General features: G+C 35.0%; 2 protein-coding genes across 2 annotated transcripts; both read left to right on the forward strand.

The window, feature by feature from the left end:
• The first annotated feature begins 352 nt into the window (after window positions 1–352).
• LOC102587478 (E3 ubiquitin-protein ligase MBR2-like) lies at window positions 353–6116 on the forward strand. Its single transcript, XM_006346336.2, has 6 exons — window positions 353–511; window positions 1638–3412; window positions 4186–4236; window positions 5225–5320; window positions 5566–5709; window positions 5794–6116. Exons 2-6 carry the CDS (start codon window positions 1688–1690, stop codon window positions 5923–5925), a joined length of 2148 nt encoding a protein of 715 aa, XP_006346398.1. The 5' UTR covers window positions 353–511; window positions 1638–1687; the 3' UTR covers window positions 5926–6116.
• Window positions 6117–8826: 2710 nt separating this feature from the next.
• LOC102587147 (E3 ubiquitin-protein ligase MBR2-like) lies at window positions 8827–16383 on the forward strand. The gene is made up of 7 exons (XM_015308271.1): window positions 8827–9090; window positions 10454–10614; window positions 11927–13683; window positions 14665–14715; window positions 15718–15813; window positions 15886–16020; window positions 16118–16383. Exons 3-6 carry the CDS (start codon window positions 11977–11979, stop codon window positions 15967–15969), a joined length of 1938 nt encoding a protein of 645 aa, XP_015163757.1. The 5' UTR covers window positions 8827–9090; window positions 10454–10614; window positions 11927–11976; the 3' UTR covers window positions 15970–16020; window positions 16118–16383.
• The last annotated feature ends 1450 nt before the right edge of the window (window positions 16384–17833 follow it).

Below are 17833 nucleotides of genomic sequence, written 5' to 3' on the forward strand. Positions count from 1 at the left end.
TTATTTTTGTTGAATATTTCAGTGTCATTACTCATTTACATTTTATGTTATTTTCTAAGAAACACTTTAGATTATAATTATGTCTTGTTGAGACTAAAGAAATATTCGAAGCACACTCAAAAAATATTTGTATGAAGATTTTATTAAAAAAAACTAAAAAATAAGAAAAATTGAGGATAAAAAAATCGACTTTTGTGTTTAAGAAAAGAAATAATATAATATATATTAGGAAAAAAAGCACTTTGACTCATTGAAATAACAATTACTAAGTTTTTTTTTTTTACCAAACTAATAGCATAGGATTATTTTTGACCATTTAAAAATAAAAAAATAATGCATTTATCACAACTTAATTGCTCTCTCAGTTCTTATACATAGAGAGAAAGAAACTCTATTTTTCTCTCTACCCATTTTTCATTCCTTCTCTGTTCTTCAATGGAGATGTAGTGTTTTTTTTGTGGTTTTTTTAGTGCAGAAAATTCCGTCACTTCACCGATCATCTGATTCTCAGGTATCTTGATCTACCCATTAATTTTCTTGATTTTTTTTTGGGTATTTGGGTAGTTTTCTTTTTGTACTGTGGATCTGCAATTCAATGGCGTTTGTATGAGTTAAATTGTTTGGGTAAAGGCGTATATGTTCTTGTTCTTGTATGACTGACTATTTTGATATCTCTACTAAATTGTGAAAATTTATGTGTTGATTAAATTTGGGTACTTCTTGAAATTAATCTTTTATCAGCATAATAATGTTTTTACTATATAAGGTATGAGTTATCGACTTTTCAGTTGTTATAGAATGAATAATGTTGAACCTGAATTGTTGTTTATGTAATTAAGACCTTAAGAGGTTATTTGGTATGGGGGATGGGATAAACAAAGTTATATGAGATAACTTATTCCCATCGTTGTGATACAAATGGTGAGATAAATAATCCCGAGACTAGCTAATACTCATATACTAACCAAACGCATGATAAAATAATCCTGCACAAGGATGACACCATTATAACTAAAATTAAACCTTCTTAGCTAAGGCTGCAGAAGCACCAAAGAAGCAATAAAGCTTGCTCTGAAACTAAAAATCAATTCTTGTAGATAAGTTCCTACTTAATAAGAACAGTAGAAGAGTAATTTGTAGACTGAAAATCTTGTTCTTACCTACTAATAGAACTACTTCAACATAGAACAAGCTTGTTCTTGCATCCTATTAGCGTAATTAGGACTCAAAAATAATCTAGGAAGCAATTAACATACCTAAAAACTTATTAAAGAAGTTCTCTGCGGAACCACTATAAGAATACACCAAGAACTGTTAAAACATGCTTCAAATACTCACCCTATAAAAAGAGTTTCCTTGTGTTACTTGTGCCCTGCATGAGGTGCCTTAGTTATTTTGAAGGAGGCTGTGAAAGCCTGCAGCTCAAAATTAACAGATGCTTTACCAATTGTGTCTTTTAGCTTCTGCTCGACTTGTGATTGCTGTGAACTGGTTCTATACGCTGCTGAAATTACTATCTTAGTGCATCAGAAGTTATATAACCAATTTAGGTTATCTTATATTTTCACTTTTCTCCAGTGATATTATGCTTTAACCTTTTCAAGATATCAACTATTGTTAATTTTGTTCTCTGACAGAATTTCCTCACTAGTGCACTAAAGGCCGTGGTTTGTCATAATTGGCCAAGATGCAAAGGAACAGAAACATACTAGATTCCTTTCCAGAAACTATCGATCTTAATCAGGGATCTGTTTCAAGTAATGCTTCTGGAGATCCGACATCCTCTTGGGATAGCTTGCGAAATTCAATGGAGGGTCGATTATCGAATTCCATGCTTTCTTCTGCTAGAGAAAGTCTTAGACGTGCTGATGATATTAGTTATAACACACAGAACTGCAGGGCACGGGATCAAGGCGAGTCGAGCTCCAGTGCCAATTTGCATGGCATTGGACATGCTAGTCATTTGAGAATAGGACATGCTTGGCCGTCTTCATCAAGTAATCATGTGCTGACTAATTCAAATTCAGAAGAGAGGCGATTTGGACCATACAATGTCCTCGATCCTGACAGTTCAACAAGTGGTTATGGTGGAAATCATTTGATTGGCAGCCCTACTATTTTACCAAATCTGGCTTCGGCTCACAGTCCTGCAAATGCTAACTTAAGTGGCATATACAACAATGGTGACACTCGGCTGGTTATGAGACCAAGTGTATCTTCAACTGTCTACACTTCTAGTAGCAGATGGGAAGCGGAGCGTCCTGCTTCTGGTGTCTCTTACAATGCTGGTACTTCTTCAGGTAGATCTAGTTATCGGCCTGGGTTCACTGATATATCAGGTTCTCCCATGGGTTGGGGTTTATCCTACAAGCGCAAGGTCCTTGAAGGCAGTTCTGGGCAGTCTTGTGGTAGAAGTTCGAGCTCCAATGCACAATCTGAGAACATTAGACCGCACAATTTTCCAAGTCAACATGGTGCTTCCAGCAGCTTAAACATATCACCAGCCTCTGCAAGCGTGCAGAATAGGATTGGTACAAGAGTGATTGCCTCTGACATAATTCCTCCTCTTAGTGCTAGTGGAGTTGCGGAAACCTCTGCCAGAAATTCTGGGAGTGGACAAAATCTTGAGAATCATGATACAGTTACATTTGGTTTACTGCCAACTAGGACCAATTTAGGGCATTCTAGTGTTGGTTCTACTCTTGTGACTCCTCAACCTATTTCAGTATCTAATTATTTGGGATCCAGACAACCAATTTCACAGTCAATGAATGCAGGTAACTCAAGAAGCCATTCTGGCCTAATGTACGTTTCTGGTGTTCCAAGTGGTTTGCATCCAGTTCCCCGGAATGTGTCTCCTAATTCACGAGGTGGTAGTTCATCAAGTCTAAATGTGGTTTCTCCTGATAGTGAGGATGAAGCTAACTTCTGGAGCTCAATAAGAAGTAATAGGGTACCTCTTCCATTTGTTCCTGCTCCTGAGTCTGGAAATATGGTACAGGATTCAACTAATTGGAGTTTAGCTACTTCAAATGGAAGCTATTCCAGAAACATGCCTTCTAGTTCTGCACTCAGCCGTGGGCCAAGTATGCAAACTTCTACTACTGCAAGGACACCTTATCAGAACTTAGCAACCAGTAGTACTCATAGTTCTTCAGAAATTTCTCCTAGGACTCTCCTACCTCTTGTTGAGTCCGAGTCTGGAAGTCAGAGAGGTAATTTTCCCCTGCTATCATCAGCTGCTTCTCCTGTGGAGGAGGCAGAGATATCATTGCGATCTAGTAGCCGGGGATCTAGTAGCCGACGTAATCATCGAAACCACCTAATATCATCTTTAATGACCAATTTTCCAAGTAATGAAGTGGATGGATCGCGTGGTTTAGCTTCTGATATCGAGGGTCGCCACAGACTGGTACGGGAGGTTTGTGTTTTATAATAGTATCAAAACTGTTGTACTTTGGTTTGTTCATGAATGTTTTCAACTGTTCTCATCTCGTATCTGGCCTGAGGAAAGTATAAATATTTCTTCTTGTATTATTATTTTGTCTTCCTGAAGATTTCTTCCTTTCATCTACCTATTCGTGTTGCCCTTTTTTCTTACTTGCTCATCTTGTGATTAGTATTTAGTTCAGGATTAGTGGATCATGTACTGTCCCAACATAGTGCAAGTATTGGTATCACACATGAACAGAAGCACATGCCTCCTTATAGTTCTTTTGACAATTAGCATGGAGTATACCTTCTGGATGAGTTAAGAATTGCAATTTGCTTAAGGGGTCGTTTGGTAGGATGTTCAAGAATAGTACTGACTATGTTTTTTTTTTTGATGACCGTGGTGAATATGGTGTATTACTAATGCTGAGAATAGTTTTGTTGGGATTATTTCTAGAGCTGTGTTGCCCACAACTTGGAACTTAGAATGAATGTTATGTCTCAATGAATATGAATCGAAGCACCTATACTTTTTACCTTTATATTTTCAGAAGCTGATACTTTATGGTTTCACTCTTTCTAGTAATTGGGTGTAGCATGATCTTCAGTTGTCCTGGATTTTGGTTGTGCCAAGTTCACTTTTTGAATAAATCCAGCTGGTTTTATGTTGCTTCATGCCGTTCTTTTGAGATAGTTTTGATCTACGGTTAATTTTCTCATTACTTACGAAATGTTGCTGCTTGCATTCAACAGATTCGTCAAGTCCTACATTCCATGCGGAGGGGCGAGAACAGGCGATCTGAGGTTTTATTTTCATCCTTATGATACCCTAATGAATGCTCAGCTTGTTTACGCATGTACTTTGTATGAATATTATGTAGTTCATGATCTGAACACCGTGATGGATGAAGTTTCTATCGATTTGCTGAGCTGTGAAATGTTATAAACATAATTACTTTTACTTGTTATATTTGCTCCATAAGCTGAAGGGGTAGAAATATGGCCAGAATTGTAACATGTCCAGCCATAGATATCTGGATGGAAAACAAATTACCTAAGTTGTGTTATTTTCGACGACGAGTGATATTTTTACTAGACTGCCAATTAGGTTGTTCGGGTGAAAAATATTTGTCAGAATTTGGTTGATGATGCTTGTAACCCGTGCTCCACAAGCTTAAGTAAGAGAGATGTTTGTCCAGAATTTGGTTGATGATGCTTGCTACCTATCTTTCTTCTCTTTTCTTCTTTTCAATGAGGTGAAATATAAGGTGAAATAAGCCTTAAGAAGCCTATTAACACTTACCTGCCTAAACCATGCAAAGATTCCAGAATCAAATCATTAGCTGCAAGATACGATACGGCTCAGCCAAAGAAGGTGAGCACCTAGCGCGAGCCTTCAACACCGTCTTAGCCTTCCCTGAACAGGATCGCTCCCACACGTGTATGCGTTCGTTAACTTGCATAGGTGGTTTCAATGAAAAATATTTCTCAGCAGTTTTTCAATGGTGCAATATTCTTATTTTTAGCCTTTCTCTTAGTTTTTACTTAATATTATCCTTACTAAGATGTTTTTATTTTTATTTTCCATCCTATCCAGATTTTTGTAGTTCTTAGTCTGTTATTGTTTTTTAGATGATGAAATCTAATTGCATCTGACTGGATTATAAAGCCTTCACATCTTGATCCCTTGTTAGCAGGAAGGAAGCTCACTTAATCTAGACTTATCTCCTCATTGGAATTTTGGGTCCTTAGTAGACACCAGTGGTTCATTTTTTTATATTTTTTTTGGCAGGATTATATGATGCTTGATTCATTTCTCAACGGCGCTGCAGAAATTCATGATACACATAGAGGCATGAGGCTCGATGTTGATAACATGTCGTATGAGGTAATTATGGTTGTGCTTTGATATCACTAAGTTTCGTAATAGATTTCTCATATTGTAACCCCTTTACAAATTCGTTTTTTAGTTTTATATCTTGATTTCAAGAGATTTTCATTCTTATAAATAAGAGATCTGGAAATTACGCACCAGAGATCTTTGAAGGGTTTTTTTTTTTTTTTTTTTTTTTTTTTTCTGTTCAAAATTGTTAAGGGTTTCGTTCACCTATCTCTTCTACTTGTATTCCTTAGGAATTATTGGCATTGGAAGAACGTATAGGAAATGTGAACACCGGATTAAGTGAAGGAACCATTTTAGAACGTATGAAACAGCGAAAGCATGATTCAATATATGGAGGGTCATCGTCCAATATGGAGCCTTGCTGTATCTGTCGAGTGAGACTCTTTCTAATAATTAGTTGATATTTCTAGAGAAGGATTGTTGAATAAATCTCGTTGGTTTTCTTTTACATTTATCAGGAGGAATACGCAAGTGGAGATTACATGGGCATATTGGATTGTGGACATGAATTCCATAGTAGTTGCATAAAGCAGTGGCTAATGCTGAAGAATGTGTGTCCTATTTGTAAGATGACAGCCTTAAAAAAATGAAATGCAACCAAATAAAGATAATTTCCCCTCCTCCAATTCCCAACAAAAGAATTCTTGTTGTTACTATTTTATAACTCATGGGATGTTTATTTATTTTGATGTTGTGGTAAATCCATAGAAATCTTGTTATGATGTTTGTATTGAGTAATACTTCACAAGTTTTTTCTTTAACCAAACAATGTGTTTAGTTTTGGTGGTATTTGTCCATTCCTTTAATCATTCATTATTGTAAAAAATAGTTTGCAAGAACAACTCATTAATCCTGCTTGGTAAAACTAAAGAACATTCATTCTATGTTACATGTATTAATATACTTGCATTTGAGATTTTGGTCAAGGAAAAATTGCGTCAGATTTTTTACTGTCTTACAATAATGTGGATTCAAATCTTAGGCTTTCCAGTTAATAAGTTTTGAGTTTACTTTTTTTTGTGAGACAAAAAAATGTCTCAAATAATTAATGTCACTAGTGTAATGATCATCATTTTCAAAAACTTGAATTCTTTTCTTGTTGTAATCGGCTCAATGACCATCATTCATCATTTTCAAATACTTGAACCTTTTTCTTTTGTTTTGCAACTCGTACACATATATTTTTTGTTATATATAGGTGATTCTTAAGATAAATTATACTTTTAGATACATGATTTAATACTGAGTATTCGGGGAAATTAATTATTTTAAAAATGAAAAATGGTCGGTAACATATTGAAAATGACTTGAATATATTTTTTTTCACCTACTTGATCATAATTGTGTTTAACGTTAATTTTTGGATCGAAAATATGCCTCTTCAAATCAATTGAAGCTAAAAAGACATAAAATCTGTTAAGAGGGAAAAGCCGGAAAGGAAAATGCAAAGAGAAACAACAAACGCAAGCATAGAAAGAGGCCAGAAATTACTCAGAAAACCAACAACAAATGAGTCATACTCGACGGTGGCAGTACCTAATTATTCCTTAATATAATCCTTTTATCTGATATACATAATTTCTTTAAGCCGAGCATGTATTTTTTGTGCAAAATTTAATTTGATGTGTCTTTTTTATTTTTTATGACAAAATATAAATTTATACTTCAAGTTTTATATTTTTAAAAAATAATTAAAAATCATGATTTGAAATTTCAAATCATGTTTTTTTTTTTTGGAGAATTTGAAATTTCAAATCATAATTCCAAATTGCATGTCCAGATATTGATTTGAAATCATAATTTTATTCGCATGTCCAAATGCAAGCTTAAATTAAATTTCAATTTTAAGTCGAATTCTAGCATATTGTGATGGAATTTCAAGAAAAAATATATAGTGGAACTCAAATAAAAAATTGTCTCATAACTCTAGGGTTGGGTATGAAATACCGAATTACCAAATTGAACCGAACCAATTTTTTTTGTTATTTGGTATTGGATAATTGGGTATTCGGTATGGTATCCATGAGTAAAATTTTAGAACTAAGGTATTCGGGTTTGAGTTTGGTATGAGACATTAGTACCATTTGGTAATCAGTATTTCCCAAATACCGAATTATTTAGTTAATGAAGGTCGTATATCAACATGTCCATTACTCATTAGTACAAATCCAAAGAGAAAGTTAAAGAATAAACATAAACAACTCAAATATATGTCTTTTAGTTGTATCAATTTATTTTTCTTGATGTCTTCTTACTTATTGATCTTCAAATAAATCGTGCATCAACATAAAAAATAGAAATGATTGCAATAATAGTATTAACTTTGTAATACAATCGGCTATAACTTCAATACAATATAAAGAATATTATACCAAACCAAAATTTAATTTACCGATTACCTAATTATCGAATCGAAATTTAAAATTTTGATATATTTGGTATCTATTTTTAACTACCAATTATTCAATTATTGAACCTGAAATTTGATAATCCCGAACCGAATACCAAATGCCCACCCCTACATAACTCTGATTCTAGCTGTGGTAGATTCAAAATTTTCATTGAGAAAGTAACTATTTTAAAGCTATTTAAATCGACTTATAAACTCTAGTCAATTAGTAACATAAATAAATATTGTTACGAGTAGGTGTGCATATCAATCGATTCAGTTCAATATTAAAATTTATTGGTTCGATTTATCATTATCGAGTGCTTGACATAATAAACCGTTAAGATATCAGTTATTGATCATTGTCAGTCCAATTTTATGTTTAACTATTAAGATTTCACACCAAAGAAAATCATTGAAAATCACTTATTAGAAATAAGTTGACAAACCAAATGAATCATACATATAAGTTGACATATTACATCTTGCTCAAACACAATTATTCACACCTTGTAAAATAATCGAAAGTTTGAGACAATTAAAAATAAAAGTATGAAACTAGAACTAGTTTACATTGACTTTTGGCTATGACTTATAATTCAAAAGCCTTTTTATTTTATCTTAACACTATAAAACTACTTAAAAATAATTTTGGCTTAAAAGCACCTAAAATAAATCAATTCAAACATGCTCTTAAACCTTAATTCATGGACTCTATATGTCTAATGATATGAATATAATTTAGAAATAATTTATTAATTTACTATCAAATTATTGATTAAATTGTTAAAATATTTTTCAAACCATTAAAAATTAATTATCTAATATTAAAAAAAATCAATATCATTATTAAAAGTGCTAAATTAATAATTTTTTTATTTACCCTCCCTAGGAGCTCCCACCCCTTTTGCTCCTTTGGTGACTCGAACTCGTAACCTTCGGGTTGGAAGTGAGGGGTGCTTACCATCCGAGCAACTCCCTCTCGTCAGCTAAATTAATAACTTTTATTAATAGAGTAAAAATAACTTTTTTATTAGAATTATTAATTTCGATTTGATTATAAAGGGCTGGGCTAACTAAACTAAGCAGAAAAAATCGAAGGGCCGGGCTAGTCAAACTAATTAGAAAACATAAATAGTACATTTATGAGAGATTAATTGTTCATTCACTTCCGACACAGAGCCACACCTACATACAGATAGAGAGGAAGAAACTCAATTTCTCTCCATTTCCCTTCACCAAGAACGAAACCCTCATCTCCAATGGAGATATAGTGTTTTTTTAATACAGAAAAAGCAAAGCCCATAACCCCAATACATAGAAATCCCAGAAAATTCTGTCACTTCACCGATCATCTGATTCTCAGGTATCTTGATCGACCCATTAATTTTCTTGAATATATGTCTCTGTTAACTAAGAAATTTCAGCTTTTTGTCATCTATTTTTCTTGAAGAATAATTGTTACTGACGATAACACCCTTTTACTTGTTTTTTTTTTTTTTTTTTGTAATGCGGATCTGCAATTCAATTGAGTTCAGATACTAGTGGTATCAATACAAGTTTTTACTTCTTTCTAATATTTTTTATTTTATTTTTTGCAATGAATTTAATTGGATAAACATGTTCATTGACTTGTTTGGGACCAAGGTGTATTTGTTCTTGTCAACTTGTTTGAGACTAAGGGGTATTTGTTCTTGTTGTTGTTTTACTGACTATTAGGATATCTACTATATTGTGAAAAGTTTATGTGTGGATTACAGTCAGTACTTGTTGAAATTAATCTTTTATCAGCATAATAATGTTTTTTCTATATAAGGCCTGAGGTATCGACTTTTCAGTTGTTATAGAATGAAGAATGTTGAACCTGAATATTCCTTGAATTGTTGTTTATGTAAATAAGACCTTAAGGGGTTGTTTGGTATGGATAGACAAAGTGATTTCACCATATACTATATGGGATAAATTGTCCCTACATTGTGATACAAATGGTGAGATAAATAATCCCAAGACTAACAAATACACATACCCTAACCAAACACGGGATAAAATAATCTGGGATTATTATTCATTGTCTCTCATAATAAACGCCCCCTAAGTAATTTTTATATATAAGTGGTTTCACTTTTGCTCGGGGAGGATCTGTCAGCCATGCATCAAGATGTGAATCAAGTGCATTATTTTCTAGTGAATTGCTTTAATTTGTCCAATGATTTTGTCCAAAAAGTAGTAAGGAAGTGACATTGCCTCATTGCTGTTATTTAGTTATTGTTAACTTTATTCTACTGTTTTTTGGTATTTATTGAAAAAGTATTCTTTTGTGGGGAAAGAAAAGAAAAGTCTGTTAAACATGCACAATAAGTTAACCTTTCCTAATCACCTTTGCCAACGAAGGTCTAAAGCATGGTTTACTCTTTTTAGTCTATGACTCTATTTTATTCAACGATTCTAAGTCATAGCTTGGGGGTAAAGATTATTATTTGGAACTAGGCATACTCTCCCATTTGTGTTTGTTCAGTCGTCTAAGTTTAAGTTGGTCTTTCGTACTTGGGAAAATTTGGCTCTTCTACCAAATGTACTTGTATTTGGTGGAAGTCTGGATCCATTTTTTTTTTCCACAACGCTGATAGGATACACAAGATTTATTTTATCTTTTGTCATCTCACTCTGGCACTATTCATGTGGCATGGTAAGCATTATGAGTAACTCATGTGTAAATTGTTTTTGTCTAGGTCCTCAAGAATTTTTTAGGTAGAATCATTGTCACAACTCCACGCTTACCAATCAAGCTGCAGAACCAAGCAATTAAATGGTCGTAAGTATCATGTTTGAGAAAATTCCAACTGTCTGAAGCAACTTTTGACAGGCTAATATTTTGGTGGAGTATCTAAAGGTAATATCATTGGATAAGTGAGAACTTGTGTTCAATTGCTAACAAAGTAAAAATTTGTGTTCATTTGTGAACAAACTATAAATTTGAAGTAACTTAACAATTTCTCAGGTAAGCTATGCGACTAAGGAAAAACGTTTTCTCATGCTGCTGATTATCGTAGTTGCCTTGTTACATTAGTGATCAGCAGATTTCATATCATTCCATGTAGCTTTATTTCATCATTAGTTGATGAACATGGGTTCTGCTTATGAAGTTTCTAGTAGTTGTGTTCAACGCCATATTGAAACTTATTGCTAATGGCTGTTAATTATAACTGGGGGCCAGTAGGATGGCCCCGTTGGAACTAAAATTACTGGTTGTTGTGGTTAATTCATGTTTCTCTCTGAGGATTTAACAACCAGAGTATTGCTGCTGTTTTTGTGAAGGTAAAAGATAAATGTAGGGAGAAATATGAGACTGGTTCAAATGCAGATTGGAAGTAGCACCTGGACTGTAGCTACAGGGAGAAAAATGATAAAAAAGAAGAAGATGGGGAGAGGAAAGGAAGGAGTCTTGGACCCACCTAGAATTAATTATAGGTAAAACTTGTCAAGGATAAGATATATAATTCCTTATGGTTAAACCTCCCAAGGTAAGGCTACAGAAGAACCAAAAAAGCAATAAAGCTTGCTTTGAAACTAACAAACAATTCTCATAGATAAGCTCTACTTAATAAGAACAGTAAAAGAAACAATTTTAGACTGAAAAAATTGTTCTTACCTACGAATAGAACTACTTCAACATAGAAACAAGCTTGCTCTTGCATCCTAAGACAATTGGGACTCAACAATAATCTAGGAAGCAATTAACGTACCTAAAAACCTATTAAAGAAGTTCTCTGTGGAACCACTACAAGAATACACCAAATTATCTGTCTAAAAACTTAAATAAATAAGCTGAAACCTAGATCAACTGATGAGCTGGAAATTAAGCATAAATTAAACCTCAGAAATGATAAAACATTCTTCAAATGTTCACCCTATAAGAGAGTTTCCTTGTGTTACTTGTGCCCTGCATGAGGTGCCTTGGTTATTCTGATGGAAACTGAAAGCCTTCAGCTAAAATTAACAGTTGCTTTACCAATTGTGTCTTTTAGCTTTTGCTCGACTTATGATTGCTGTGAACTGATTCTATACGCAGCTGAAATTACTATCTTAGTGCAACAGAAGTTATATAACCAATTTAGGTTTTATTATATTTTCACTTTTCTCCAGTGATATTATGCTTTAACCTTTTCAAGATATCAACTATTGTTAATTTTGTTCTTTGACAGAATTTCCTCACTAGTGCACTCAAGGCCTTGATTTGCCATAATTGGCCAAGATGCAAGGGAACAGAAGCATACTAGATTCCTTTCCAGAAACTATCGATCTTAATCAGGGATCTGTTTCAAGTAATGCTTCTGGAGATCCGACAGCCCCTTGGAATAAATTTCTAAATCCAGTGGAGGATCAATTATCGAATTCCATGCTTTCTCCTGCTAGAGAAAATCGTAGACGTGCTAATGGTATTAGTTATACAACACAGAACTGCAGTTTGCGGGATCAAGGTGAGTCCAGCTCCAGTGCCAATTTTCATGGCATTGGACATTGTAGTTATTTGAAAATAGGACATGATTGGCCTTCTTCATCAAGTAATCATGTCCTGACTAATCCAAAGTCAGCAGAGATGCGATTTGGACCATCCAATGTCCTCCATCCTGAGAGTTCAACAAGTGGATATGCTGGAAGTCATCTGATTGGAAGCCCTCCAATTTTACCAAATCTTGCCTCGGCTCACAGGCCTGCAAATGCTAACTTAAGTGGCATATACAATAATGGTGACACTCGGCTCGTTATGAGACCAAGTGTATCTCCAACTGTCTACACTTCTAGCAGCAGATGGGAAGCGGAGCGTCCTGCTTCTGGTGTCTTTTACAATGCTGGTACTTCTTCAGGTAGTTCTAGTTATTGGGCCAGGTCTCCTGATATATCAGATTCTTCCATGGGTACTCGGGGTATATCCTGCAAGCGCAAGGTCCTTGAAGGCAGTTCTGGGCAGTCTTGTGGTAGAAGTTCAAGCTCCAATACACAACCTGTGAACATTATACCGCACAATTTTCCCAGTCAGTATGATGCTTCCAGCAACTTAAACATATCACCAGCATCTGCAAGTGTGCAGAATACTTATCACTTGGAAAACCTTTATCCAAGAAATAGGGTTGGTACAAGAGTGGGTGCTAGTGGAGTTGCAGAAACCTCTGCCAGAAATTCTGGTAGTGGACGGAATCTTGGGACAGATTTAGGGCATTCTAGTGTTGGCTCTACTCTTGTAACTCCTCGACCTATTTCAGTATCTAATTATTTGGGCTCCAGACAACCAATTTCACAGCCAATGAATGCAGGTAACTCAGGAAGCCATTCTGGCGTAATGCACATTTCTGGTGTTCCAAGTGGTTTGCATCCAGTTCCTTGGAATATATCTTCTAATTCACGAGGTGGTAGTTCATCAAGTTCAAATGTGGTTTCTGCTGATAGATATGCTGCATCACAAGATGATGCTAACTTCCGGAGCTCAATAAGAAATAATGGGGAACCTCTTCCATTTGTTCCTGTTCCTGAGACTGAAAATATTGTACAGGATACCACTAATTGGAGTTTAGCTACTTCAAATGGAAGCTATTCCAGAAATACGCCTTCTAGTTCTGCACTCAGCCGTGGGCCAAGTATGCAAACTTTTCCTACTGCATGGACACCTTATCAAAACTTAGCAAACAGTAGTACTCGTAATTCTTCTGAAATTTCTCCTTGGACTCTCCTCCCACCTGTTGAGTCCGAGTCTGGAAATCAGAGAGGTCATTATCCACTTCTATCTTCAGCTGCTTCTCCTGTGGAGGCGGCAGAGATATCATTGCGATCTAGTAGCCGGGGATCTAGTAGCCGTCATAATCATCGAAACCAACTTATATCATCTTTGATGGCCGATTTCCCAAGTAATGATGTAGATGGATGGCGTGGTTTAGCTTCTGATATCGAGGGCCGCCACAGAATGGTACGGGAGGTTTGTGTTTGAAATAGTATTAAAACTGTTGTACTTTGGTTTGTCCATCAATGTTTTTCAACTGTTCTCATCTTGTATCTGGCTTGTTGAACATATAAATAGTTGTTCTTGTATTACTATTTTGTCTTCTTCCTTTCATCTACTTATTCATGTTCCCCTTTTTTCTTACTTGCTCATCTTGTGGTGCTATGAAGACTGTTACATTAGTTGTTTATTTGGTTAGTATTTAGTTTAAGATTAGTGTTTCATGTACTGGCCAACACTCAAGTCCAAGTATTGGTATCACACATGAACAGAAGCACATGCCTAATTATAGTTCTTTTGACAATTAGCACGTGAGTATAGCTTCTGGATTGGTTAAGGATTGCAATTTGCTTAAGAGGTTGTTTAGTAGGATGTATAAGAATAGTACTACTGAATAGGGTGTATTAGTAATACTGAGATTAGTTATGCGGGGATTATGTCTTATCCACTTTGGTTTGGTATATTCAAGGTTAACCATGCTTATCCATGTTTTAATAACCCTGGTATTGCTTATACCATGGGTTGCTATGTATTAATTATACACCCTATAATACCGAATAGGATGTATACCTAATACATACATACGTTGAAAACACTACCAAACAAGGTATTAAATAATAACAAGGCTAATACATGATCACTTCTCACAGATATCTATGTACTTCTACAGCTATGTTGCCCACAACTTGGAACTTAGAATGAATGTGAACTGTAGCACCTACAATTTTTACCTTAATCTTTACAGAAGCTGATACTTTATAGTTTCACTTTTTCCACTAATTGGGTGTAGCTTGATCTTCAGTTTGTCCTGGATTTTTGTTCTGTCAAGTTCACCTTTTGAATAAATCCAGCTGTTTTTATGTTGCTTTATGCCTGCCTTCTGAGATACTTTTGACCTACCGTTAAATTTCTAATTACTTACTAAATGTTGCTGCTTGCATTCAACAGATTCGTCAAGTCCTGCATGCCATGCGGAGGGGCGAGAACAGGCGATCCGAGGTTTTGTTTTGAACCTTGTGATATCCCAATGAATGTTCAGCTAGTTTACATGTGTACTTTTAATGAATGATATGTAGTTCATGATCTGCACACTGTGATGCATGAAATATCTATTGATTTGCTGGCCTGCGAAAAGTTATACACATAATTACTTTTACTTGTAATCTTTGCTCCATAAGCTTTAGGGGTAGAAATATGGCCAGAATAGTGTCCTGTCCAGCCACAGAAATCTGGAAGGAAAACAAATTACCTATATTCTCTTATTTCCGACGAATGATATTTTTACTAGACTGCCAATTAGGTTGTTTGGGTGAAAAATATTTGTCAGAATTTGGTTGATGATGCTTGTAAGCTGTTCCTTATAAATACTTGTCAGAATTTGGTTGATGATGTTTGTTCAGATGCTGATCTAGCCAGTAATGGATCTAGTTACCTATGCTTTTTCTCTTTTCTTTTTTCAATGAGGAGAAATATAAGGTTACCTATATATACATTAATGAAAGCCTTAAGGAGCTTATTAACACTTACCTGCCTAAACCAAGCAAAGATTCAGGAATCAATTCATTACCAGCAAGATGCGATATGGCTCAGCCTAATGGTGAGCGCCTAGCGCAAGCCTTAGGCGCGCTGCACTATCTTGGCCTTCCCTGACTAGAATCACTCCCACACTTGTAGGCATTCGTCAACTTGCATAGTTGATTTCGATGAAAAATATTTCTCAGAAGTTTTTCAATGATGCAATATCCTTGTTTTTAGCCTTTATTTTAGGATTAGCTTAAAATATTCCTACTAAGGTGTTTATTTGTTTATTTTCCACCCAATAGTGTTTTAAGTTCTTAGTGGCCAGTTATTTGTTTTTTGATAATGAAACCTAATTGCATCTGACTTAGTTATGCCGGTTTCACATCTTGATCACTTGTTAGCAGGAAGCTGACTGAGTTTTGGGTCCTTGATAGACACCATGGTTCATTTTATTTTTATTTTTTTTTGAATTTTTGGCAGGATTATATGATGCTTGATCCATTAGTCAACAATGTCGCGGAGTTGCATGATAGACATAGAGGCATGAGGCTCGATGTTGATAACATGTCGTACGAGGTAAATATGGTTGTGTTTTGCTATCACTAAATTTTGTAATAGATTTCTCATATTGTACTTTGCATTCCTTAGGAATTATTGGCATTGGAAGAACATATAGGAAATGTGAACACCGGATTGAGTGAAGAAATCATTTTGGGACGTATGAAACAGTGAAAGCATGAGCCAGTATATGGAGGGTCATCGTCGCCTTGCTGTATATGTCGGGTGAGACTCTTTCTAATGGTTTTACACTATAATTTGTTGATATTACTGGAGAAGGATTGTTGAATAAATCTCGTCGGTTTTCTTTTACATTAATCAGGAGGAATACACAAGTGGAGATTACATGGGCATATTGGATTGTGGACATGAATTCCATAGCAGTTGCATAAAGCAGTGGCTAATGCTGAAGAATGTGTGTCCTATTTGTAAGATGACAGCCTTAAAAAAATGAAATGCAACCAAACAAAGATAATGTCCCTCCTCTTCTTCCCAACAAAAGAATTCCTTGGAAAAGTGTAAAAGAGGGGGTGGAGGGTTCTTTATATTATTACCATTTTAAAACTAATGGGGATATCTTTTTTTTATTTATTATTATTATTTATTTTGAAGTGATAAATCCATAGAAATATTCTTGTGATGTTTGTTTTTGAGTAATACTTGCAAAAAAATTAAAAAAATAAACCAAACATTGTTTAGTTTTGGTTTTTTTTAAAAACAAATTTACCACTAGATAGTGTCTAGCGGTCTTTTATTAAACATAAAAAATATCAATAGGGTCAAATACAAGCAAGGGAGGCTAGGTCTTACCTTACTAATCCTAATGAAGTACCTAACTTCTGCTACCTAACAAACATGAATAAAATATGAATTAGAGAGAACTAAATATTTTCTGATCATCACAGAGTTTGTAATACACTCCATGATGATATTACAAATGAGGATGCTTAAATAATGTAAAAATATGTCAATCAAGAAGAAAGTTGAGTTATCAGCCTCAAACTTTCTATTACTAAAGTATGAATTAAAAAAGATTGATTTCCCATCAAAAGTAGCTTGAAGTATTTTTCTCTTGTCTTCTTCTTCAAACCTATCCAACAACACTTGATGATTCATACCTTATTTATGGATTTATTGGATCTAGTTGAACCTATTGATACTATCAAATGGTTTTGCTTTGCCTGTCGCATCGATATGTGCCTTGGAACAAACTCCTCAGTCATTTTACCGTCCCAACTATGTTGCCTTCCACATGTCTTCTTTTTGCTTTTGTTGCTTCCACTTCTTTGTTGCCTAGGTGATATATCTCCTTCCCTAGCCACTCTATCAAAGCAAATCTCCAACATATTGTCTTCCTCATCTTCATCAAGAGAATCCTCACCCAAATCCACTCCATCTTCATCAAGAGAATCCTCACCCAAATCAATTGTATTTGACACTAAGGCATTCTTCCTTGCAAGCACACATTTAGGCACAAATACAGAAGCTTCTGGACTTAATTTGCTATGTAAAGCAGGTGGTGAGACTTGTTTTTCTTGGATCAAATCGTGGTCATTCTCTGTTAACCTTACTTGCTTTCCAGTAGTCTTCAATAAAGCATTAAAGCTATTCGAACATAATAAGTCTCTTGAGGCATTACTAGTATCTTGCCTCTTCTCACTATTATGAAAATTCCCAGTCGAACTCTTTTCACTACATGGAGAATTATTTTGACTAGTAGGGGAAATGCTCCGACTACTAGTTGATCTTTTGTGTGCAACCAGTGTCCAGTTTTTAATGGGATTCTCGTTTTCAACTTGCAAAACATGCTGCCCAGAATTTTCAGCATCTTCAACATTAGATGTATTCATTATTTTTTGTCTAGAATCCATTAATTTGTGCCCTGAATCAACTCGCGGCGCATCAACCCCAACTCTTGGTGTTCCTCCTGCGTTTTTAGTTGCATTAGACATCAAATTCAGCCCATCTTCTGTTGATTGCACCTCATTAGTAGCAGCCTGTTGGTTATTGCAATCACCTTTGTTTGCGGTAGTTGTTT

This window comes from Solanum tuberosum, unplaced genomic scaffold (assembly GCF_000226075.1).
Source record: "Solanum tuberosum cultivar DM 1-3 516 R44 unplaced genomic scaffold, SolTub_3.0 scf00073, whole genome shotgun sequence".
Classification (NCBI taxonomy): domain Eukaryota; kingdom Viridiplantae; phylum Streptophyta; class Magnoliopsida; order Solanales; family Solanaceae; genus Solanum; species Solanum tuberosum.

Bases quoted from the DNA above. Each gene is read 5' to 3' on its own strand.
- LOC102587147 (XM_015308271.1), top strand. From the start codon at position 11,977: ATGCAAGGGAACAGAAGCATACTAGATTCCTTTCCAGAAACTATCGAT. The intron at 13,684-14,664 runs GTACGGGAGGTT...TGCATTCAACAG, and splicing joins TCGAGGGCCGCCACAGAATG to ATTCGTCAAGTCCTGCATGC. The intron at 15,814-15,885 runs GTAAATATGGTT...TGCATTCCTTAG, and splicing joins TTGATAACATGTCGTACGAG to GAATTATTGGCATTGGAAGA.
- LOC102587478 (XM_006346336.2), top strand. From the start codon at position 1,688: ATGCAAAGGAACAGAAACATACTAGATTCCTTTCCAGAAACTATCGAT. The intron at 3,413-4,185 runs GTACGGGAGGTT...TGCATTCAACAG, and splicing joins TCGAGGGTCGCCACAGACTG to ATTCGTCAAGTCCTACATTC. The intron at 5,321-5,565 runs GTAATTATGGTT...TGTATTCCTTAG, and splicing joins TTGATAACATGTCGTATGAG to GAATTATTGGCATTGGAAGA.